At 44.0% G+C, this 26,513-nt stretch overlaps 1 protein-coding gene across 2 annotated transcripts in view; it reads right to left on the minus strand.

The window, feature by feature from the left end:
- Positions 1-26,513, minus strand: part of DNAH5 (dynein axonemal heavy chain 5) — a 598,099-nt gene that overhangs the window by 494,968 nt on the left and 76,618 nt on the right. For both annotated transcript variants that reach the window (XM_033929843.1, XM_033929844.1), the window contains exons 4-6: positions 12,515-12,678; positions 11,960-12,181; positions 1,866-2,003 (exon numbers count right to left, since the gene is read on the minus strand). In XM_033929843.1, coding sequence (XP_033785734.1) covers positions 1,866-2,003; positions 11,960-12,181; positions 12,515-12,678 — 524 coding nt within the window. The remainder of the gene's footprint in view (positions 1-1,865; positions 2,004-11,959; positions 12,182-12,514; positions 12,679-26,513) is intronic.

The following is a 26,513-nucleotide window of genomic DNA, read 5'->3' on the forward strand; positions in this document are numbered from 1 at the left end:
CCCCACAGATATAGCAGAATGTGTCGCGGCTGTTACGACACCGACGAGACATATTGCCCGACACCAAAACGTCTATAGCATCAAGCTTACTTACTGTTATATTGCTACAGCTACTATACTACTATACTTTACTATACTGATACTATATACACACACGGACTATCTATATTAACCAAATGAGCAGGATCGGTGTATGGAAGCCACCATTATAGCATGGTGAGACAGCGCAAGCTCGTTCAGACCTGCCCAGACATGCCCAGGATGTCATCTTCCATAAAACAGCTTCCAACCTGGCTAGATTTTATGCATGGACATACCCAGGCGGCACAAACCGTTGTTGATAAGACACTTATGGGAGAAAAAATTGTTTGCATCCAAATATAAGAAAAAATCACGACAAAATTGAAGATTTCTCTGAAATGGTACGTGATGGGTAATTTTTGATGTAATATTCATGATCAGCACCCAAAATTCTATAAGAAACACCCAGCAGTGTTCAGGAAGCAAAAACTTTGTTGTGCAGTGTAATCAGTGTTGGCCAATACCATCATTTGAACAATGAAACGGAATGTATCGGGAAAAAAGGTTGATCTAATTCATTTGAGTTTCCATAATAGCCTAAAAACTTTACTACTGCTGTGAGGAGCCACTAAAATGTTCTCAGCCCAACCAAGAAGAGAATGATGTGGAGCCATTTTGTTCCACACTTTTTGTTTCATTTCATATCCCTGTACGTTTCATGGCTCTACATCATTCTCTTCATTGTTGGACTGAGAACTTTTCAGTGGCCCCGCGTAAAGTTTTTGGTTTAAAACTTGTATTATAAATATGAATCCACTTTTTGGCATGATTAAACACAAAGCTCCCAAGCCTCTCCTGGGAACTCCACAGTCAGTCAGGTTTTCAGGATATCCACAATGAATACACATGAGACAAATATGCATACATTGAAACCCCAGGGCATGAAAATTTAGCTCACTCATACATGCAGGATGGAAAGGCTTGGGAAGCCCTGTTTTAATATGCATAATATGCGTAATCAATGTGGCTATTGATAATGAATAAATGTGGCCAGTCTTTGAAACAGAAACTCTTGGAAAGAGAGAGACAAATAACCTTATGTTTTAAGCAATAAGTCAACCTACTGTCTATTGTGCATTTGCATTACAACAGGCACTTCATGCTTTCCCAGCAGTTTGAATCCCTGCTAATTTCTGTTATTTGGAAAAGCACAAGCAGCAGTGCCTAATTGTCAAAAAAAGTCAACATCACCAAAAACGTCCCAACTTACAAAATCATGTGCTTGCTTTTCCCATTATTATAGTGAATGCTTCACCCCAGATGTTCAGTGGCAGAAACAAGCAATGCATTCTGATCTGGGCACTCTGTTACTTTGATTATAATAACGGTATATAAACTTAAGGTTTAGTTTAGTTTAGTTTAGTTTAGTAAGCATAATTTTAAAAAAGCAATCAATGAACCAGGAAGATGTGAACTAAAGTCTCAGAATAACTTCATTATCACAAAAAGGAACTAGACATGCTAAGGTAAATACGCAGCGGTGGGCCCCAACTATATAACTTTATAATGGATAAGAAATCCACACAAGCAGCAGTAAACATGGAACTAAAATTGCTGAAAATTATGCTTAATATTAAAAAGATCTGTTATCCATTTAAAGTTAACCCTAGTATTCATGCATTCAGAGTTGAACATGTAAGACACTACTAAATGGATAACTTCAGGACCCTCACCCCATTACTTCCACACTCTTTCTTTAATCCAATTAAACAGACACTCTCTTTTAAAACATTTAAACAGTCAGTTATATTCAGCTCTACACAATGCAACTGAAAAAAACCTACCTGTTCAATTTGCTTGATCCACACTTTCATGCATGTCTCTATTTTCTCCAGGGCTTCTGTACTATTAGCTACCACCTGGTAATCCTGTGGTCCCTTCAATGTTTTCAGGTCATATGTTTCACAGTTATTCAGGTTCACCTGTAAAGAAACAAAAAAAGAATTAACTATGTACTTTGATAACGGGACATTTATTGTCAAGCAGCCAATGAAATCCTTAAAGCTCCATTAGACCTATTTTCTCAGAATTACTACTACTACTTATCATTTCCATAGCACTACTAGACATACACAGTGCTGCACATGAAAATATAGGCCTAGATTCACTAAACTTACTGATCCTCTACCATTAGTCACAAAACCAGTTTTACTGATTTTGCGATCGTTCCTGTTCCCCGACCCGATTCACTAAACTGCTATCCGATGAATCTCCTCTCCAATCCGATCCATCCATGCAAATTATTAAAACCACATGCAAAATAGCCAAGCGATTGATTCACTAACAATTGTTTGGCTATTTTGAATAAGGTTTTATTATCCTAAAATCCGACTGCTGCAGAGCTGTCGGTATTACACACGCAAAATATCTACCCAATAACAAAAAATGAAAAAATAAAGTCTCCCTCCCCCCCAACAACATGCTCCCTCCCTTCCCCACTCCCTGAACTCAAAAAAATGGCAGGAGGGATGCCGACTCACTCCTGCCACCGCCACTCCTCCCCGTACCTCTAAAAAATGGCAGGAGAGATGCTGACTCCTTCCTTCCCTCCCCCCCTTTCAAAACAAACGACAGGAGGGATGACGACTCCCTCCTGCCACCGGACCCGGATGCCCCGGCCCTCTCCCTGTACCTATAAAAGTTGGGAGCAGGAGGAGTGCTTGGTCCCTCCTGCTCTTCGGCCTCCTCCAACGAACTGGGGCCTTAGGCCCTGACCCGGTGCATCATGTGATATGCAGGGAGGGGACTAAGGCCCTGATTGGCTCAACCCTAAGAAAGGAGCCCGATGTGCCTGAGCTAATCAGGGTCTTAGGCCCCACCCCAGTGCATCCTGTGATGCATCTGAGCAGGGCCTAAGGCCCCAGTTTGTTGGAGGAGTCGAAGAGCAGGAGGGACTGAGCACCCCTCCTGTTCCCACCATATAGAGGTATGGAAAGGGCACCAGGGGCCGGGGCGTCTGGGTCCGGTGGCATGAGGGACTCGGTATCCCTCCTGCTGTTTGTTTTGAAAGGGGGGGAGGGAAGGAAGGAATCGGCAGGAGGGAGTCGGCATCCCTCCTGCCATTTTTTTTAGAGGTACGGGGGGGGGGAGTGTCGATGGCAGGAGGGAGTAGGCATCCCTCCTCCTGCCATTTTTTTTAGAGGTACGGGGGGAACGCCGATGGCATGAGGGTGTCAGCATCCCTCCAGCCATTTTTCTGGGTTCGGGGAGGGAGAAAGGGAGCCCTGAGAGCAGTGAACCCCTGACAGCAGTAACAGCTTGCAAATCATTTGCATGCAAAAAAGATAGTGAATCAATCACTGTTTAAAAATTGGCCAGAGAATCAGCCAACAGCGATTGAGTCGCTATCTTTAGTGAATCTGGGCCATAGAACAGACAGTCTCTGCTCAAAAGAGCTTACAATATAAAGACAGACAAACTGAACAAGAAGGTGCATCAATACATAGTGGTCAGGTGGAAGAATTACAGAGGGAATGATAAGACAGATATTGGTCCTTAGCAGGTAGGGGTATCACATAGGGAATGATAAAATAGATATTAGTGCTTAGCAGATGGTTTGGAATTTGGAATTAAAAGCAGATTCAAAGAAGTGGACTTTGAGTTTGGATTTGAATGCTGCCAGAGAGGGAGCTTGATGTACCAAGTCAGGCAGTTTGTTCCAGGCATACGGTGCAGCAAAGTAGAATGGACAAAGTCTAGAGATGGCCATAGAGGAGAAGGGTACAGATAAGAGAGACTTACCTGATGAGCGGAGTGCCCAGGAGGAAATATGGAGAGATGAGAGAGGAGAGATACAGAGGAGCTGTGGACCGAATACACTTGTAGGTCATTAAGAGAAGTTTGAACTGCATGCAAAAATGGATAAGAAGCCAATGAAGTGACTTGACGAGAAGGGTAATGTGGGTACAGCGACATTGGCAGAATATGAGGCACACTGCAGAATTCTGAACAGAATGAAGAGGATAGAGATGGTTTAGTATAAGGTCAGTAAGAAGCAGGTTGCAATAGCCTTGGCAAAAGGTGATGAGGGTCTTAGTAGAGCACTCAGAAAAGGTCTGATTTTAGCAATATTGTTTTGTCAATCTGTTAGATATGTGAAGAGAAGGAGAGAGATGCATCAAAGATTACCCAAGGTTGCGAGCTAATGAGACACAGAGGAAGAGAACAGGGGGAGAAACAGAGATCGGGGGAAGAGGAGAGACATGTTTAATTTTAGATGGTGGCGAGACATTCAGATAGCAATGTCAGAGATTTCAGGTGTAGAGAGATAGATCTGCGAGTCGTTGGCATAAAGATGATATTGGAAGCCATAGGAGGAGATTAGAGCACCAAGGTAGTTGGAAGTGTAGTTGGAAAAAAGAAGTGGTCCCAGGAGGCACACCAACCAACAGCAGGATGGCAGTTGAGGAGGATCCACCACAGCATACGCTAAAGGTGCGAAAGAAAAGATAAGAAGAAAACCATGAGAACAGAGAGCCCTGAAATCCAAGTGAGGACAGCGTTATCAATGAGTAGATGGTGATTTACCATGTCAAAAGCTGCAGATAGATCAAGAAGGATGAGGACGGAGTAGAGGCCTTTGGATTTGACCAGAAACAGGTCATTGGAGACTTTCATAAGGGCAGTTTCTGTAGACTGAAGAGGGTAAAAGCCCAATTGAAGTGGGTCAGGGATAGCTTGAGATGAAAGAATGTCAGCTATTGTGCATGTTCAAGTAGCTTGGATAAGAAGGGGAGGAGGGAGACAGGATGATAGGTGGAAGGGTAGGTAGGGTCTAGCATGGGTTTTTTGAGGAGTGGTGTAACAACAGCATGTTTGAAGGCATTGGGCACAGTTACGATAGAGAGTGATAGATTGAGAATATGGTAGATAGAGGGGATGAAAATAGGAGAGATAGTGGTAATTAGATGGGTGGGGATGGAATCAAAGGAACAGGTGGTGAATTTGAAGGAGAAAAAAAAAAATGTGCAGTTGCCTTCTCAGTAATTTCAGGAAAGGAAGATAAGGTGGTAAGGACCGAGAGGGGGTTGGTAGAGCGGGCTGGGGGAGGTGACTCAGTTGAGAACTCACGGTTAATTTTGTGAACCTTGTCATAGAAGTATTCAGCCATAGTCTGGGGAGAGAGTGACAGAAGGGTTGGAGATTGAGGAAACTTGAGTAAGTTCAGTGTGGCAAAGAGGTGGCGAGAGTCAGGCGGGTGTAGTAATTTTGTTTGGCAAATAAGAGAGCAGATCGGAAGAACGTTAGGAGAAATTAGAAAATAAGCAAGTCAACATGAGTGCAGGATTTTAGCCAGGGCTGGGGATTGAGGTACCTTACAGAGCATAGGGTAAAGGGAGTGAGGGTATTTAGATCAGAGGAGATAATAGTGTTACAGGAGAAGACAGCCTCATTTACCAACTTGTATAGCATAGTGGTAGAGAGGAGGGGCAATACAGAAGTGGAGAGAGTGTTGGGTCGATGGCCTGAAGATTCCTAAATGTACAGGTGGAGATCAGTTAGGGCTGGAGGGGAGGGTGATGGATTGTGAAAGTTACTAGATGATGGTCGGAGAGGGGAAGGACTGCCGTGGAGAAATTTGTGATACAGCACTTGCAGAAAAGACAAGATCAAGGTAGTAATCATTCTGGAGAATAGGGGTGGTAGAGCACAGCTGAAGATCAAATGAAAATGTTAGAGCTAGAAGCCTAGAAGCATAAGAGTCAGAGAGGTACAAAGTAAGTATCTTTATATAATATGTAAACCGTTTTGACTGTAACCACAGTAAGGTGGTATATCAAGTTCCATCCCCTTTACCTGCCTAAGCTCAACTTTAGAACATACATGGTATACCCAGACAAGTTCTTCCCAGATAGGCTATAGTTTTGCAAAACCCTATAAGATATGACAACAAAAAAAGAAAGGACCCATATTCCAAAAAAACACTGATTAATCCAAAACAAAACAAAGAGGAACAATAATCTCTGGATGTCACAGGAATCAGTTAAAAAAGATTACTTAAGAACATAAGAAGTTGCCACCGCTGGGTCAGACCAGAGGTCCATCGCGCCCAGCAGTCCGCTCCCGCAGCGGCCCATCAGGTCCATGACCTGTAAGGTGATCCTTGACTAAATCATTTAATCCCCCTTGTCCTTCTATCTATACCCTATCATAACATATCTCTATCTCTAACTCTATCTATATCCCTCAATCCCCGTATCCTTCAGGAATTTATCCAATCCTTCTTTGAAACCCGGTAGTGTACTCTGTCCTATCACAACCTCCGGAAGTGCATTCCAGGTGTCCACCACCCTCCGAGTGAAAAAGAATTTCCTAGCATTGTTCTAAACCTGTCCCCTTTCAATTTCTCTGAGTGTCCCCTTGTTCTAGTGGTTCCCAATAAGCTAAAGAATCTGTCCCTTTCTAACTTCTTTATGCCCTTCAAGATCTTGAAGGTCTCTATCATGTCTCCTCTGAGTCTCCGCTTTTCCAGGGAGAAGAGCTCCAGCCTTTCTAACCTGTCTGCGTATGAAAGGTTTTCCATACCTTTTATCATTTTCGTCGCTCTTCTCTGAACCCTCTCAAGTATCACCATGTCCTTCTTGAGGTACGGTGACCAATATTGGACCCAGTACTCCAGATGCGGGCACACCATCGCACGATACAGCGGCATGATAACTTCTTTCGTCCTTGTTGTAATACCCTTCTTAATAATACCCAACATTCGGTTTGCTTTCTTTGAGGCTGCTGCACATTATGCCGTTGATTTCATTGTTGTGTCTACCAGCACACCCAAGTCTTTTTCAAGGGTATTTTCCCCTAGCACTGATCCCCCCATTTTGTAGCTGAACATCGGGTTCTTTTTCCCTATATGCATGACCTTACATTTCTCTATATTGAAGTTCATTTGCCATTTATTTGCCCACTCTTCCAGTTTGTTAGGTCCCTTTGTAGGTCTTCACATTCTTCCGCCGTTCTAACCCTGCTACAGAGTTTGGTGTCATCCGCAAACTTTATAATTTCACACTTTGTCTCCGTTTCCAGGTCATTTATGAATACATTGAACAGTAGCGGAACACCGCTCGTGACCCTTCTCCAGTCCGAGTAGTGGCCCTTCACTCCAACCCTTTGCTTCCTGCCTGCCAACCAGTGTTTAATCCATCTGTATATGTCCCTTTCCACCCCATGATTCCGCAATTTTCTAAGTAGCCGCTCATAAGGTACCTTGTCAAAGGCTTTTTGGAAGTCGAGATAAATGATGTCTATGGGTTCCCCTTTGTCCATCTGGCTGTTTATCCCTTGAAAGAAGTGCAGTAAGTTCATTTGGCACGATCTTTCCTTGCAGAAGCCATGCTGGCTCGCTTTCAGTTGTCCATTTTTTTCTATGTGCTCATAGATGCTGTCTTTTATCAGTGCTTCTACCATCTTGCCTGGAACTGAAGTCAAGCTTACCGGCCTGTAGTTCCCCGGGTCACCCCTCGATCCCTTTTTGAAGATAGGTGTGATATTTGCTATTTTCTAGTCCTCCAGGATCTCCCCAGTTTTCAAGGATAGGTTACAAATTTGTTGGAGTGTTTCCGCTATCTCGTTTCTTAGTTCTTTTAGTAACCTTGGGTGGATTTCGTCCGGGCCTGGTGATTTGTCACTCTTCAATCTATCTATCTGTTTGAAGACATCCTCATGGCTTACCTCTAATTGCGACAGTTTTTCTTCTTGATCTCCACTTATGATCCCTTTGGGTTCTGGTACATTGGATGTGTCCTCGCTCGTGAAGAATGACGAGAAGAACTTGTTTAACCTGTCAGCTACCTCTTTTTCCTCCTTTACCACTCCCTTTCTGTTTCCATCATCTAACGGTCCTACTTCCTCCCTCACCGGTTGCTTCCCTTTAACGTATCTGAAAAACGTTTTGAAGTTTCTTGCTTCCCCAGCCAGCCTCTCTTCTTATTCTCTTTTTGCTTTCCTAACCACTCAATGACATTCTTTTTGGTGTTTTTTGTGTTCCTTCCAGTTCTCCCCGGTTTGGTCCTTTTTCCATTTTCGGAACGATTTTTTCTTGTCACCTATTGCTTTCTTCACTTCATTTGTTATCCATACCGGGTCTTTTGTTCAATTTTTTTGCACCCTTTCCTAAACCTGGGGATGTACAGGTTTTGTGCTTCTTGCACCGTGCCCTTGAATAGGGACCAGGCTTTCTCTACAGTCTCCATCCTTTTTGAGCTGTTTTGGAGTTTCTTCCTCACCATTGCTCTCATAGCATCATAGTTCTCTTTCTTGAAGTAGAGCGTTGTCGCTGTGGTTCTCTTCACTTTTGATGTTCCTACTTCTAATTTGTACTGGATCATGTTGTGATCGCTGTTTCCTAGCAGTCCTACTACTTCTTGTTATGACGGGGGTTGCTATGCAGTTGATTACAAAAAACTGGAAAAACTGGGATAGACTGAATTATATCTTTTGGTGGTAATCCTTGTGCCTATTGTATCAATATGAATGAATTCGGAACAAATGGGTCAATATAAAAAAAATTTATGAGACTTGGGGCCCACTAACGAATTTTTTAACAACCGATCATTAATGTAAGCCTTCCATTTTTAAAGGAGTTTCCCACACATCTGGGGGAGGGTGGGTGGGAAGGGGGGTAAAAGGTATTTCTATTATTAATTGTTAGATATAAGTGCTGTTTCATTGTACCAATTGTTTGCATATTTTATTGCACTTTGTGTATGTTTTTAAAATGAATAAAGAATTTACAAAAAAAAAGATTTTTATTTATTAAGTGCACAGCTTTTCTTCATGAAGAACAGAATCTGTTTACAAGTGTTAGGAAGCTAATGGTTTACACACTCTGGGCCAGCTGTGGGATGATGGCGAAATCCTATCCTTTAAAAAAGTAGTGGAAGAATTTGACATTCTACTATAGACAAATTAGTGATTTCATATGTCGGAAAGCAGGTAAGGAGTTAAAGCTAGTAGAATCGTCATTGGAATGTGTCCTTAGTGAAGGGGGGGGGGGTGGTATCCCCTGTGTCTATTGTGCCTTGGTGCTACAAAGTGCTCCACCATTAAAATACAGCCAAATTGGAAACAGATTTAGTGAAAACAAATAATAATAATCAGTTTATATACCGCAAGACCGTAAAGTTCTATGTGGTTTACAAACACTTGTAATAAATATTGGAGTATTTTTTCCATGTGTCTATTGATAATAATCTAATAGAAAACAGTTCTATAATACTATATATATGGTAAAAAACCCAGACTATAAAGGATCTACTACGGTAAGGATATGGAACTGTGTTGAAGGAAATGCAAAGAAAGAGGTTATTTTTACCACATTTGGTAGATTTTCCCAAAAGTACAAACCTTCTGTACAAAAATACTAAACCTATTACACCAGTACTGCTACCTACTTCATTTTAAGATAAGGGGTTTGAAATCTGAAATTCATAAATTGGCTGCTAAGTAAGCTGATGTTGGCAGATGCATGGAAACAAAGAGACATTCTCTTCATGAGCAGAGGCCTAGCACAATTAGATCATATCTATTTAATGTCCATGTTAAATGCTATGAGAAGAGGGAACTTAATTTTCTTTCACATGATTTGGGTCCATATAGGGAATGAGAGAGATCCCTTGATAGATTTCTCATTCTACGTTCTTTTCTTCTGTTCTAATGTTGGCAAAACATAGAAATATAGAAACATGACGGCAAATAAAGGCCAAATAGCCTATCTAGTCTTCCCATCCACAGTAACCATTAACTCGTTCTCTCTCCGATAAATCCCACATGCCTATCCCAGGCCCTCTTGAATTCAGACACAGTCTCTGTTTCCACCACCTCTTCAAGGAGACTGTTTCATGCACCTACCACTGTTTCCGTAAAAAAGTATTTCCTCAAATTACTCTGAAGCCTATCATACCTCCCCTCTCCCACCTTTCCTCCAAAGTATACAGATTGAGATCTTTAAGTCTGACCCCATACACCTTATCACGAAGACCACACACCATTTTAGTAGCCTTCCTCTGGACCAACTCCATCCTTTTTATATCTGTTTGAAGGTGCAGCTTCCAGAATTGTACTCAATATTCCAAATGAGGTCTCACCATAGTCTTATACAGAGGCATCAATACCTTCTTTTTCCTACTGGCCATACCTCTTCTTATGCAATCTAGCATCCTTCTAGCTTTCACCGTCACCTTTACAACCTGTTTGGCCACCTTATGATCATTACATACAATCAAACCCAAGTCCTGTCTTCCGTCATGCACATAAGTTCTTCACCCCCTAAACTGTACTGTTCCCTCTGGTTTTTGCAGCCCAAATGCATGAACTTGCATATCTTAGCATTAAATTTTAGCTGCCAAATTTCAGACTATTCTTCAAGCTTCATCAGGTCTTTCTTCATGTTATTCACACCATACGGCATGTCTACTCTATTGCAAATTTTGGTATCATCTGCAAAGAGGCAAATCTTACCTGACAACCCTTCAGCAAAATGTTAAACCCTTTACAAAAATGTTAAAAAGAACAGGCCCAAGAACAGAACCTTGAGGCACACCACTGGTAATATCCCTTTCCTCAGAGTAATCTCCATTAATCACTACCCTCTGTCGCCTTCCACTCAACCAGTTCCTGACCCAGCCCGTCACTATGGGACCCATCCCAAGGTCATTCAGTTTATTTATCTGACATCTGTGTGGAACACTATTCTCTGGTCACCCAGTCAAAGAAATTGATCAGATTTGTCTGACAAGACCTACCTCTAGTGAATCCATATTGCCTCCAGTCCTGTAATCCACAGGATTCCAGAAACTTGACCATTCTCTGTTTTAAAAGTGTTTCCATTAATTTGCTTGCCACAGAAGTCAGATTTACCGGCCTGTTATTCCCTATTTCTTCCTTACTTCCACTTTTGTGGAGAGGGACCACATCCACCCTTCTCCAGTCCTCTAGTACCACTCCCGACTCTAGAGACTCAATGAAAAGCTCAGTCAGTGGAGCTACCAGAACTTCCCTAAGTTCCTTCAGCACCCTCTGATGTACACCATCTGGCCCTATCGCTTTGTCTATCTTTATTTTAGCTAGCTCCTCACAAACACAACCATTGTATTTGTTTGTTTAGATGAGGGGAAGAGAAGTTACTTACAGCTGTTCTGTTAAGTGGCACCATATTATTTGCCAATGTTTTATGCCTTCTTTAAGGCTTTGCAACTGTTTAACTGTTTATTTGGCATACCTATACGCATGAATTTGTTATTATTAGTGTGTATAAAAACCAATTACATTTTTTAAAAGTTGGACTAGAACTAATTCCTGACCTCTCCTCAAGAGCAACGGCTGTGGTACATTGAATAATTGACTTTATATCACCTGGACAGATAAGTGAGCTCTAATTTTATCCCATTGCATCTAGTAACTTTCAGCTCTAATATTTATTTTTAAGGATGACAGGACAAACAGTGGAATAGCGAAGGTAAGTGGCACCTGGGGCAGTTGGCGCCCCTCCCCCACCCTCTTCTCCTTTTCCCCCTGCTCTGCTCCTTCCTGATCCCCCCTACCACTTGTGCACCCCCTTCCCTTCCCCCATACCTTTTTAATTTTCTAGGCAAGAGCAACAGCACGAACTTGCTGTTCGCACCATGTCAGCTATCACTCTGACGTCACTTTCTAGGCGCAGGACCCAGAAGTGACATCAGAGAGAGGTAACACTGACGCGGGCAGCAAGATTACAATGCTGCTCACACAGGAAAAATAAGAAGTATGAGGGAAGGGAAGGGGCGCATACACACAGTAGTGGGGTAGGGAAGGAGGGGGGCAGAGAAGAGGACAGATGCCTGCACCCTTTACAAATAATGCCCCTCCCTGCACCCCCCTTACTATGCCAGTGAGAATAACTTACCTTTTCCATCAGGCTCTGCTGAGCACCAATCAGAACACTGACAAATCCCTCCACAGTACTGAGGAGGTCTTGCCGAACATTCGTTGGCTGTTGAGCCATCCCTAAATCCCCCCAGCTATGGTCCACAGTCTTGAGAGCAGGAATAAAAATTTCAGACAGCAAGTGCTCAACACTCTTTAACAAGCCACCTTCTGAAGTATCTAGCACATTGAAATTCACCTCCTGTAAAAGATTACACAATAATAGATCATGAGAACAGTTCCAATGTATAAAGGATAAAAATACAGGATCAGCTTTTGCAGTGATAGTGGGTTTACTGTTAAAACTGCAATAAAAATGTTTTACAAATCCCATTCTCGCCAAAGATAAAAGACAACTGTGAAGTGTCCAGGCTAACTCATGGCCTAAAACAATCTTAATTTATCCAAGATCTCAAAGGGTAAATTTATCATTTAAACATTATATGACACCACACAATATTACTTTGCCTAATAACAATTAATGCAATTTGAAATCATGCTGCAGTATCATTGAACAGTGTTAAGGATCTCTCACCTTATGAACATTCTCTGCAGTGATGGGTTTTGTAGTATTGGATCTAATGAAGAATACACACACTCCAGTCAGAGCTACATCTTTACCCTCTGTCACAAACACTTTAGGCTTTTTGCCTCTTCCACTTTGACTATTAGGCCCAGGTTCTAGATGGCCTGTGTGTCCTGTGGCACAAATACAAAGTATCAGCTGCAACACATGATATATGTACTGTGTATATGTATATACATGCAAAAGAAAATGAATTATTTCTGTCAGTTAGCCAATGCTGAACTCTGACAGAAGAAGCCACTATATTTTGCTCATTCTGCAGTAGTTTAGAAACAGCTTTATTATTTTTAATTCTGTTTTCTTTTTCTTTTTTTTAGTTGAATCTTTATTAAATTTTAACATCTTACAGAGAAATACAATGCACAAATATTATAAACATATGTAAACATACACTAGGAAATTCTTAACAGAAACATGTCATTACCCAAACCTCTTTCCCTAACCCAAACCCCAACCCTACCCCCGTCCCATTTGTATGGCAGGTCAGTCATTCCATCATTCATGCTGCCTAATGAAATCCTCTAAGGGGCTCCAAAGATCCTTAAATGAGGTCATATTCCCAAACCTTTCAGCTAAGTTAGCTTCTTACTTATAGAAGAGACATACTGTTTCCCACCCAAAATGAAAATTCAACAGTGTGAAATCCTTCCAGTTCTTTACTTTTTTTTTTTTTTTAAATCTTTATTCATTTTCAAACCAGCATAAAGTGCAACATATTATCAATCAATTAACTCAACAGACAGCATTCAATTCCTTCTAATGATACAATAAATACATAACCCCCCTTCCCATCCCCACCCATCCTTTCTAAAAGTGTAAAAACATTTAATATAATGCAAATGAACAAAATAAACAACCTTGTAATCTAGTGGCGTACCTAGCATATGTATATAAAGTAAACACTTTCAATTGAAGACTGTTATGGTATGATGAATTTGCAATTTTGCAGAGATAGTGAAGAAACAGTAAAACTCAATGTTCACTCAAAAAGAAGGAAAAAGCCTCAGAACGGGCCCTCCCACCACCACAAAGGTGGATATAACAGGTGGTTGAGCAATAACCTCACAGGCAAAACCTTCATTCAAAGCTGAGCACTAAAACACTTGAGCAAAAACTGTGCTTCACAAAAAGTTTTTTCAGATAGAGGAAAAATTCCACTTATCTTATTGCTGATCGGCACACCAACGGAGGCCAGCGTTTCACCGACAGGCTACATCAGGATGTGACCCGACTGATCAGTCTGCAAAACAAAAAGAACAGGAGAACATGTAGTTCCTCACTTGATTTGAACTTCTTTAAATAAAGATTGAAAACATACCTTTGTCAGAACGTGAAAAACGTTTCAAAAGTCCAGAAAGGGCTCCCATGGGGTGGCTCCGGAATTCTGGTTTTAAATCCTCCCGGTGGGGAAGAATTCGATTCTTCAGACCCTTCAGAGGGTGGGTCTCTTTCTAATTCAGAGGAGAATTTTTTAGAGCAGGACCAATCCGGCGGGTCCGGTCAAGAAAGGACACGAGGCAAACAAAGAGGGCGGAGTGCAAAACGCCTCACAACCAGGGCACATAACAGCAAGCCCAAAGGCGGTACCAGCAGAACCAGGAACAAGTAGTGTTCAATCTTTCCACATGTCCGTTGAATCAGATTGAAGTATCAGTGTTGTCACGTGGCTTAACTTTTGTGCCAGTCCAACCTCTCCAAACTTTTCAACTAAAAATTGACCTTGAAAGATTTTTCAGAAAACTTCATCTCAAAGAGTATTTCACTCAATTCCCCCTCCATGATCCTGAAGAATCGGTTGTCCATAAGAAATCAATCTGGGTTCCTCCTATTCCCCCTAGTCCTCATTTAACCCTATATAAAGATCTAGTCACGAGAGACGTTAGGAAGTTTATTAACAAAAAGACATCGAGATATCAACCCTACAATCTATCAAAAGAAGAGTTTATTGCTTTGAAAAACTTGCAATCAAACAAGGACATCAGGATCTGTAAAGCAGACAAGGAGGAGCTGTGGTAGTGCTCGACATGGACAAATATAAGGCTGAGGCACTGAGATTATTACAAGTACAAACTGACTATTATGAATTGAATGAAGATCCTACTCCTCATTTGGCCTCAGAAATTAGGGACTTTACTTTGGCAGCTCTGGGCAAGGGGATTCTAAATAAAAAAGAATTTGAATATCTGAACATCACTGAACCTAGAGTCCCGGTCTTTTATGTTCTGCCAAAAATTCACAAAGATCTTACAAATCCCCCTGGACGCCCTATCGTGTCAAGCCGCGGCTCCTTACTTGAACCTTTATCTACTTTTGTGGACATCTTTTTATGTCCTCTGGTGTCAAGAGGTTTCTCGTATCTACGAGATTCCTCACACTTTCTAATGAAACTGTCAGAAATCAAAACCATCAATGATATTACCTTTTTCATGACTTTTGACGTAAAGTCCTTATATACTATCATTCCTCAGGCGGAAGCTGTGGACATCATTAGAGACTTTTTGAGCAGCACAAAGACGTCTCGGATCCCTGTAGACTTTCTGGTTAAACTAATGTCTTTTGCAATGGAAAATAACTATTTCAGATTTCAAGATAAATATTTTCAACAAATTTCCGGGGTAGCCATGGGCGCGACCATGGCTCCCTCGGTAGCCAATCTGTTTATGCAGAGATTTGAAAATGACTGGATTGCTCATAATTCCTTTTCAAACATGACGGCAACCTGGCTGCGCTTTATTGATGACATTTTTGTCATTTGGACAGGTACTAGAGAAGATCTCGATTCCTTTCATCTATGGCTTAATTCAAGACATCCTAAGGTAGAATTTAGTATGACTTGCCATCCACATCAAATTTCTTTTTTGGATGTTATGGTTATCAAAAAAGACGACAAGATTGATACCACTGTATTTAGAAAATCCACAGACAGGAATACTTTTCTAGATTTCTCGAGCAACCATCCTTCACAGTTAAAACGCAACCTTCCCACATCTCAATTTTTCAGATATCGCCGTTTATGTTCTGAAACTACTGATTTTAAAGTGCAAAGTAAACATCTGTATACAAAACTGAAAACCAGAGGATATCCGGGTCTTGTCCTTAAAAAAGCTTATAAACGAGCTAAATTTTTGAACAGGGATCTATTCCTCCCCAGAGACAAATCAACGGACGATGACATAGCCACATGCATTTTGCAATATTCTCCCAGTATGAACGGAATTACTAAGATTTTGCGGAGACATTGGGAACTCATGGAAGTACACCCCATGTTTATTGAGACCCATCTTAGGATTGCATTCACACGACAGAAAAACTTAAAGGAATTACTCAGTCCTACAGACATCAGTCACATTTCATTACAATCGAGGGGACCTTGTACTAGATCCACTGGGCATTTGAAATGTGGTAAGTGCATGACCTGTGCCGTTACTGTAGAATTAATTGATAATTTTGTACACCCTGGCACAGGTAAAATTTACAAACTTAAACATTTGACTTCATGCACTACCACGTTTGTGGTGTATGTCATTTTTTTGCCCTTGTTTGAAGATTTATGTGGGGCAAACTATGCGCACTTTTAGGAGATGCATCACCGAACATAAAAGTTGCCTACATAATAATAAGATTCAAGCTCTTATTATTATGTCTTGAACACAATCATACATTTGAAGATCTGCGGTGTTGTGTCATTGATCATATTGGGGAAGAAGTGAATAACCGTTCACTCCAACTGCTACATGCTGAACAATTTTGGATTAATTTACTCAACAGTGAAGAGCCTGCCGGGCTTAACCAGAGACTAGAATGGAGTGCCTTTTATTAGATTTCTACTAGCTCTTTATTCATCCCGATTGGATTTTTTAATTTTAATTTTAATTTGTTTTCTGATGTTTTCCACAAAAAGAGAAAAAAGAAAAATGAAAACATTATTTCTGTTTCATACACCCAAAAAAATTTAAATAATACAAAAAAGTTTTTCAAAAAGTAAAAGTTATGCATGTGTTAGTTTAATTATGCACATCTATTATGTCTTTTTCTTTTTTCTTTTTCTGTTTCTTAGAGTAAAAACACATTTTTCCAAACAAGCTTTTTTATTTTCTTGTTGTCAGCTGTTTTTGGTGGTGACGTTTTTTCCCCCACCGGGAGGATTTAAAACCAGAATCCCGGAGCCATCCCATGGGAGCCCTTTCTGGACTTTTGAAATGTTTTTCATGTTCTCACAAAGGTATGTTTTCAATCTTTATTTAAAGAAGTTCAAATCAAGTGAGGAACTACATGTTCTCCTGCTCTTTTTGTTTTGCAGACTGATCAGTCGCGTCACATCCTGATGTAGCCTGTCGGTGAAACGCTGGCCTCCGTTGGTGTGCCGATCAGCAATAAAATAAGTGGAATTTTTCCTCTATCTGAAAAAAACTTTTTGTGAAGCACAGTTTTTGCTCAAATGTTTTAGTGCTCAACTTTGAATGAAGGTTTTGCCTGTGAGGTTATCGCTCAACCACCTGTTATATCCACCTTTGTGGTGGTGGGAGGGCCCGTTCTGAGGCTTTTTCCTTCTTTTTGAGTGAACATTGAGTTTTACTGTTTCTTCACTATCTCTGCAAAATTGCAACTTCATCATACCACAACAGTCTACAATTGAAAGTGTTTACTTTATATACATTGGTTTTCAATATATCTGTGTTGATTATTGCTAGTACCTAGCATATGTAACACCCGGGGCCCATCATTTTTTGACACCCCCCCCCCATCTGTACAAAAAACATGATTTTTAATAACAAGCCACATGTCACACATGAGTACCTAGAAAAAGGCAGCATCTTATATACTGCAGTGAGCAGTACAACAGCAATACACCCATTGTAAAACTAAACAAGCCAGACTACTACTGATCAATCCTGCAGTCAATCCTAACAAAAAACCATGTCTTTTGAACACACAAAACACAGAAAACACCTTCGCCTAGTATGGAATATGTCATCACAAACTAACCTCTCCCTCTTTTACAAAACTGTAGTGTGGATTTTAGCCACAGTGGTAACAGCTCTGACGCTCATAGAATTCTGAGCATCAGAGCTGCTACCATCACGGCTGGTGCTAAAAATCGCTCCAGTTTTGTAAAAGGGGGGATAAAATAGAAATACATAGACAAAGATTAAATTGAACCAGTAAGAAGCTGGACTCTGCATACAGTGCACCACAGAAACAGTGACACATATCTCCTAAAGCAATAAATAAATAAATACATTTTTTTCTACCTTTGTCTTCTGTGGTTACTGCTTTCCTCATCTTCTTGTAACTCTCTTCCTTTCATCCACTGTCTGCCGTCTCTCTTCCCCTATATGGCATCTTTTCTCCTTCTATGCACTTTCCAGAAACTGTATGCCTCCCCTTCCATCTCTCCTTTCACCCCCATTAGTCTGGCATCTCTCTCCTCTCCTTCCCTCTCTCACACCTCTCCTCTGCAATCCCTTTCCCTTTTTTCCCTCATTTTCCTTTTCAATTTATTTTCTGAATCTGTCTAGATTACGTTCTTACTACCCTCTCATCAATGTCCTTTTTTACTGTCTACCTAAAGCTTGCCACCTCTTTCCCTCACCCCTCCAGTGTTTCCCTAACTCAACCTTTTCTCCCCATCATGTACCCTCCTTTTATTTATCCCTTCCTTCCATCATTTACCCTCTTTCTCCAACCCTTCCATCTAGTACCTTCTCCTCTCTCTGTCCACTTCCATCCAGCGTCTGCTCCCCTCTTTCTCTCCTCACATTTCCTTCCTGCATTTGCTCCCTTATCTCTCCCATCTGCACTTCCATCCAGCATAGGCTCCTCACTACCATCCAATGTCTGCCCTTTCTCTCGCCATCCACCCCTCTTCAATCAGCATCTGCCCCCTTTCTTTCCCTCCAATATCTTTCCCCCTTATGTTTCTCTTCTTTCTCTGTACATCAATTCTATCAGCACCACCCTTCCATACCACACTGCCCCCTTTCTTTCCCTCCACCACTCTAGCAATCCTGTTCCTTTCTCTCCCTTCATGCAGCAAGGTCCCACGATGACTGGCTGCCAGTCCACCCCACTCTGACGTACTTGCTCTGGAGCGGTCTCAGCAGTGCATGCTGAAAGGTCCCACGATGACTCGTCTGCTGGTTATGCTCCGAAAGAAGTAAGTTACGTCGGAGGGGGTGGACCCGGCAGACGCAGGGAGTTGTGGCAAAGTCTCACAATGACTGCGTCTGTCGGGTCCACCCCCTCCGATGTAACTTACTTCTTCCGAAGCAGAGCTGGCAGACGAGTCATCGCGGGACCTTCCTGCACCTCACCGCGGCTGCCGACTCTGCTGCAGAGAAAGTAAGTCAGAGGTAACGTGACCATTTATTTTTTTCATCAAAAGGAGACATCTATTAATTGACTGTGTATCCTTTCTTTCATTTCTTTCTTTCTGCACGCAGGCCCAACAATTGTCCCTTTCTATTCCCTCCCTCCTTCCTTCCCATGTCCTTAGTGCCCCCAGTACCTCCTTCCCATGTCCTTAGTGTCCCCAGTGCCTCTGTCCTGTGTCCTTAGTGCCCCCAGTGCCTCCTTCTCATGTCCTTAGTGCCTCCGTCCTGTGTCCATAGTTCCCCCAGTGCCTCCATCTTGTATCCATAGTGCCCCCAGTGCCTCCTTCCCATGTCCATAGTGCCCCCAGTGCCTCCGTCCCGTGTCCATAGTGCCCCCAGTGCCTCCGACCCATGTCCATGGTGCCCCCAGTGCCTCCTTCCCGTGTCCATGGTACCCCTAGTGCCTCCATCCCATGTCCATGATGTCCCCAGTGCCTCCGTCCCGTGTCCATGATGCCCCCAGTGCCTCCGTCCCGTGTCCATGGTGCCCCCAGTGCCTCCGTCCCGTGTCCATGGTGTCCCCAGTGCCTCCTTCCCGTGTCCATAGTGCTCCAAGTGCCTCCTTTCCGAGTCCATAGTGCCCCCAGTGCTTCCTTCCCGTGTCCATAGTGCCCCCAGTGCCTCTTTATGTCCCCCCACTACCTTCCAGATTTTGTCCACCCCCAAAACCAGCCTGCCTACCTACCTATCTCCCTCCCTCCCTGCTGCACTAAAGCCAGCCAGCTTGCCTCCCTACATCCTTCCCTCCCTGCCGCGGAATTAAAAAAAAGCACCTTTCCCCTTCTTTTCCCCCGGTCCGTGCCGCTGCAATCTTACCTCCCCCCATCGACAAGAAGTCTTTCCGACGTCAATTCTGACGTCGGAGAGGACGTTCCAGGCCAGCCAATCACTGCCTGGCTGGCCCGGAACATCCTCTCCGACGTCAGAATTGACGTCGGAAAGACTTCTTGTCGGTGGGGGGAGGTAAGATTGCAGTGGCGCGGACCAGGGAAAAGGAAGGGCAGGAGGACCCGGACCTGGCCGGCTGTGCACCCCCCCCCAAACCGTGCACCCGGGGCGGACCGCTTCCCCCCCCCCCCCCCGCCTTGGTACGCTACTGTTGCAATCCAATAATAAATTATTACATACCCTCCCACCCACCAACCCATCCTGGATGCATATAATCAAAGGGCTAAATCCAATAATCAATCTTTACAAAATTTTGTCAATGGGTCCCAAACATCCTTAAATTTTTTATAATGTCTCAATGGTATTGCTCTCATATGTTCAAATTTATAAGTTTGGCTCAAGGATTCCCATCAAAAACTATAGTTTAATCTATCACAATTTTTCCAGTTTTTCAGAATAAATTGTATAGCGACTCCGGTCATGATGAAAAGTAATTTATTGTTAAGGGAAGTCATTGGACTCTTGGTCCTCATTAAAGTGCCAAACAGCAATGTATCATATGTCAATGCCACTGGATTTTCCTGTATTTTATTGATTTGACACCAAATGGATTGCCAAAATTTAAGTATTAAGGGACAAATAAAAGCAGATGATCCAGTGTCCCTATATTGAGATGACAGTGCCAGTATCTATTTGACTTAGAACTATCTAATTTTTGTAATCTAACAGGGGTCCAAAAACTTCTATGCAACAAAAAAAACCATGTTTGTCTCATAGATGCTGAAGATGTACATCTCATCCTCCAAGTCCAAATTCGTGGCCATTGAGACACAGAAATATACTGCTTAATCTCAATGCTCCAATTATCTTTTAAGCCCGTTTTTGGTTCAGATATTAATTTGTACCATTTGGCTGCCTGATGTCCTAGGAAATCTGTCTGGAAGCAAAGGCCCAGCAAGCTATATTGAGTTTTCAAGTTTTGCCAATCAGGGAACCCCTTCTGAATGGCCTGCTTCAACTGCAACCACTTATATTTTTGAGACTTTGCAATGCAAAATGACAGTTGCAGTTGTGAAAATTCAAGAAGTCTCCCACTTGATAATATATCATCCAGTGTACGTATACCTGCCTGCATCCAATGCTTCCAGATGATCTTAAACCCGCCAATTTGAATCTTGGAGTTCAACCCATAAGGACTGACACGTGGATTGATTAATCAGAAAGCACAGTTACTTACCGTAACAGTTATTACATTACATTACATTAGTGATTTCTATTCTACCAATACCTTGCAGTTCAAGGCGGATTACAAAAGAAGTTATCAGGCCATTTCCAGAGAAATTGAAGAGTAGAGAGATTTGCTACAGAGAATTGGGATGAGTCTTGCTGAGTTAGTTTATCTTCAAGGATGTCTTGAATAGGATGGTTTTTATTTCTTTTCTAAATGATTTGTAGTCTGTAATCGTTATCAGTAAATTGGAGAGCTGGTAGTCTAGTTTTGCTGCTTGAGTGGCTAGAAGGCCATCGTACAGTTTTTTTCATTCGACATCTTTGATTGGGGGGGATGAGTGAACGGTCTGTGCATTCTCCTGTGTCTGGTTGAGGTAGTTTAGATTAGGCGGTTGTTTAGGAAGGCTGGGCTGTCTCCATTTATGGGGGGGGGGGGGTTTATGGGATAATTGAGATTTATCAAAGCCCTTGCAATGGACCATCCTGTAGCGAGATTCTGACTTCGCTGGCACAGCAGGAATGGAATATGGTGTCTCCAGATTTCTTTTGAAAGTTTGAGAAAGAAGTCTATTAATGGGCAATTTTAGAGACTCCCTAGGAAGGTGAGGCATACTCATTTCTTCCAAATACTCCGTAGAGTATTTAGAGTCAGATTCCAACGTGATATTCAGATTCAAACTCATCTGGTTAAGAAACTTAGAAAAGGATACCTGGTCTGTAAAAGGGCGGCCTCGTGAGGGAGAGGGTGACCTCATGGTGCCTCGCATAGCAGAGAACGAAGGTGAAGCTTCTCTGGAGTATTGATACCTAAGATCTGAATATGTAGGTATAGATGACTCACTGAGAGAATGGATAGAATCCCTCACAGGAGAAAAATTGAGTGACGAGAGTGGTGAGGCTCTGCATGTGGCTGTCTCGACTGAGGAGTTGGAGGCCTCGAAGAGTCTCTATGCCTGGGAAATCAAGACCGGTCTTGAGACGAGGATCTGGTCCTTGATTGATACCTCGACAGATGATGTGGAGAACTGTGCCTCGAGTCAGTCAGATCCAGCTTAGAAGAATGTCAAGAAGTCCTCGTTCTGTGCCTCGACAAAGGCAAAACCTTGTGTGAGGAGGGAGGACTGGATGTCGAAGATCGAGCTGAGACACCAACAAGGACTTGATTCCTTGTGTCGAGGTATCTCAAGGCACTCGTAAGGATCCTGTCGAGACACTCGCAGACTCGACTTCTTGCATAGAGTGACTAGGTTGAGCTCAAGGCACTGCCAAGGACTCGACTCCTTGTAAAGAGTGACTAGGTTCAGCTCGAGAAACTGCCAAGGACTCGACTCCTTGTGATACTGCCGAGTGCTCAGGCTGAATTGCAGGAAGCAGAGTCGAGGCAGGAGTGTATTTGGCAAGCATGTTACCAAACTCCTGGTGCATAATAGAGTGTATCATAGCCTGCAAATTTGGCACCGAGACTTGAGGATCTGGGACATTTGGTACGGCTACAGTCTCCATGGAAGACTTGGAGATATGCTGCTTGGGAAGGGTCAGAACCACCTGTTCTAAGGGTGGCATACCTGGAGGAATCTGCTGAGCTACAGTACCTGAGGGAGACAGCAAGGAACGCGGCTCCTCAAGGGAAGACTTAGCAGATTTGCTGAGGACGAGGACTTCCCAAACGAGGAGGGTTTGATTAAGGTCAAGGTCGAGATAAAGGCAGGAACCCCCTAGGAGACTTGACTGGATTCAAAGTCGAGGTTGAGGTTGAAGCCGGAGTTTGGTGTTCCATACCGCCGAATATCTTCCCTACCTGAACTGGACGGCGTTTAATGGCTCGAGGTTGAAGAGTAGTGCAGCAGGCACACGACTCCCGACAATGGTCAGGTCCCAAACACTGAACACACCACCTATGGGACATAGACTGAAAAATAGCTGCAGCGAAGTCGAAGCCCTTAGGCTGAGGCCGCAGGGCTCCACCGTGACACAAAGTCAAAAAGACAAAATAAAGGTAATTTTTTTTTTAAAGAAATGAAAATGCGCAAAAAACACAGCAACCCTGTAAGAAAGAAAATACACAAGCCGCGGTGAGAGAAGGCACAAAGTAGAACTAAGTCTAGCGCAGAGCGTCGGAAGAGGACTTCTCGGCTCCGCGGAAAACTGAGAACTGAGGAGACGCTGAGGAGGCACATCCTAGATGGGCGGGAAGGTACTCGCGCATGCGAGGTGCAGCAGTCACAAACTTTCTGAAGTTCTACAAGCAAATCTGCTTGCGAGGCTGTCCGCATCGGGGCTCCATGGATGATGTCACCCACATATGAGAATATGCTGCCTGCTTGTCCTGGAATAATAATACTAATGACTTCCTTGTAATGCTTTATCATAGGATTCTCAGTGGCTGCTATGAACAGTGGTGTAGTAAGGGGGGGCGAGGGGGTGATCCATCCCAGGCATCATCTTGGGGAGGGTGCAGGCACCCATCCTCCGCTCCTAACCCCCTTCACACTGTCATACATGCGCACCGCTTTCTTTCCCCATACCTCTGTAACGTTCCTGCCAGCATCGGTTCTTCCTCTAATGTCACTTCCTGGACCCGCGCCTCAGGAAGGGCAGTGCGCATGGGCCAGGAGGGGGCAGGGAAGGAGCGTGTGGAGGTGGGGAGTGGAGAAGAGGGCAGGGAAGGAGCGCCACCGCCCCGGGCACCTCTCACCCTCGCAACACCACTGGCTATGAAGATCATTAACAGCCACGGAGAACCCTTTTGTACATCGGGAGGGGAACTTTCTAAGTGAGACTGCTTTTATGAGTCTTACTGCCATGGATAGCTTTTGTACATCGAGACATTAGTGTGCCTCCAGGAGAGAGCTGAGAAATACTGGCGTAGGAGGATATGCTAGTGACACACAAAATGGCAAATGTTATATCTAAAGAACTAGGGCAGGGAGAATCTACCTGTCACAAAACTTGTTTACCATATTTTTTGCTCCATAAGACGCGCCCTAGATTTAGGAGGAAAACAAGAAGAAAAACCAAATTCTCCCTGCCAGGCTCTGCATCCAACCCCACACTCCTTGCCAAGCTCTGCACCCTGTCCCTCCCTTTGGTGGTCTAGTGGTAGGCCAGGACAGGGCATAGGGCAGGCAGGAACAGGGCAGGTAGGCCTAGTGGCTGGCAGGCAGGAAGGGACAGGGCACACAGGCAGGCCTCCCCCCCAGGCAAGCAGACCTCCCTCCTCCTAGGCCTCCCCACCAGGCAGGCAGGCAGGCAGGCCTCTTCCCTCCAGGCCTCCCTCCTCCCCCCCCCCCACCGCCAGGCAGGCAGGCATGCTTCCCCCATCCCAGGAAAGTAGGTTCCCTTAGTTCTTGGTGGAATCCCTATATTTTTAATGAGAGAGAACAATAGGGCTTAGCTTTTAAGGTCAAAATATGCACTACAATACATTCCTACAAGGAATAACTGCAAGAATTCTAAGTAATTAAAAACTTTTCAGAACATCAGTAGATCTTTATAAGACATCTTCGTTAAACAAGAGGAGTCCTAATCTCCCAAGATATTTTGCTGCATATTCAAATCATGCTATGGCAAGCCCAGCTTTGTTCACTGACTACCATCTCATCTCTTTAATTATAATGAAATAATTTGAGATACAACGTATTCAGCTTTTCCCATGTAGAGTCCTCAGAAATAAGAATACAGAGTTTGTATATAGGTTCTGAGTCAGACAATCCCCTCCATTACACAGTCATAGGATCCAACTTTTCAAATTGATTGAGAGTGCTAAACCGTAAAAATCACCCTCCCTGGACAAAGTTCAGGCATTAGCTCAATATTGGGGGTGCTCAAGAACACAATAAAGTCACTTCCTTTCTTTTCTTTCTCTCTCTCTTTCTTCCATTTGTATACTGCTTTGATGCAATATTGCAAATAGCAGTATACCAACCAAATAGTAGTAAATAAATATACCGTATTTTTCGCTTCATAAGACGCACTTTTTTCCCACCCAAAATTAGGTGGAAATTTCGATGCATCTTATGAAGCAAAGGTAACTTTTTTAAAACGCCCCCCTCCCACCCCGTTGTACCTTTTCAAAATGTCCCACTTGTTGGGGGTACGCGGGCTGACTGCTGCCTGCCTGCCTGCCGCCACTGCTCCCTGCTGGCTGCCACTGCGCTGCAACTCCTTGAGGGGAAGGGAAGGGAAGAGCCAGACCGCCTTCCTCCCTCCCTGCCGTGCTGAAGCCTGCCTACCCTCCGCTGGTTCCTCCTCCTCTGGCCAGGGTCCACCGCCACCACTGCGCCGCAACTCAAAGAAGGAATGGGGCCAGTGTGCAGCAATTGCACGTTGCCGGCTCACAAGCCTTCTCCCGACGTCAGAACTATGTCGGGAGAAGGCTTGTGGGCCGGCGACGTGCAATCACTGCACGCTGGCCATTCCCTTACCTTCTTTGAGTTGTGGCACAGCAGTGGCGGCAGACCTGAGCCAGAGGAGGAGGAATCGGCGGAGGGTAGACAGGCTTCAGCACAGCATGGAGGGAGGAAGGCAGTGTCCGGCGTGGCAGGAAGTAGAGAGCTGCATGGGAACGGGGATGACGGGAATCCCGCGGGACCCGCGGCGATCCCGCGGGTTCCCCCTTTGGGTCACGGGGATCCCGTGGGGACGCCCCCTAGGGTCACGGGGATCCCGTGGGGACGCCCCCCTAGGGTCGCGGGGATCCCGTGGGGACGCCTCCGAGGGTCGCGGGGTTCCTGCGGGGTTGGATCGCAGTACACTCGAGCCGCGAGGGTAGTCTCCTTCTCCTTACCTGCCCTGTCGCAGCACACAGCCGACCGGAAATCTTCCCGATGTCAGCGCTGACGTCGGAGGGAGGGCTTAAGCAAAGCCCTCCCTTCCTCCGACGTCAGCGCTGACATCAGGAAGACTTCCGGTCGGCTGTGTGCAGCAGGGCAGGTAGGGAGAAGGCAATGGTGTACGAAAGAGGGGGGAAGTGGCGGTCCGCCCCGGAGAATGTGCACAGCCGGTCAGGTCCCCCGATCGACCGACAACAGGCCCGGCCGACAAATCTCCCTGCCCTGTAGCCGCAAATCTAAATTACCTCTTACAGCAGCTTACTACTCCAGCTGCTGTAAGAAGGTAATTTAGATTCGCGGCTACAGGACAGGGAGATTTGTCCGACCGGGCCTGTTCTGTTGTCGGTCGGGTGCAAAAGCGCCACAAAGGTGGAGGCAGGGAGGGAGGAAAGGTGGAGTGGAGAAGAAAAGACGCTTAAGGGGGGAGAAGGCCGCTGAAAGCACTGGGGAAGACAAAGGGGTGGAAAAGAACACTGAAAGGACATGGGGTAAACAGGAGGAGGGGGGGGAAGGACCCTGAAAGCACTGGGGAAGACAAAGGGGTGGAGAATGCCACTGAAAGGACATGGGGAAAACAGGGGTGGAGAAGGCCGCTGAAAGGACATGGGGAAGACAGAGGGGGGA

The sequence above is a fragment of the Geotrypetes seraphini genome, chromosome 2 (genome assembly GCF_902459505.1).
Source record: "Geotrypetes seraphini chromosome 2, aGeoSer1.1, whole genome shotgun sequence".
Lineage (NCBI taxonomy): Eukaryota > Metazoa > Chordata > Amphibia > Gymnophiona > Dermophiidae > Geotrypetes > Geotrypetes seraphini.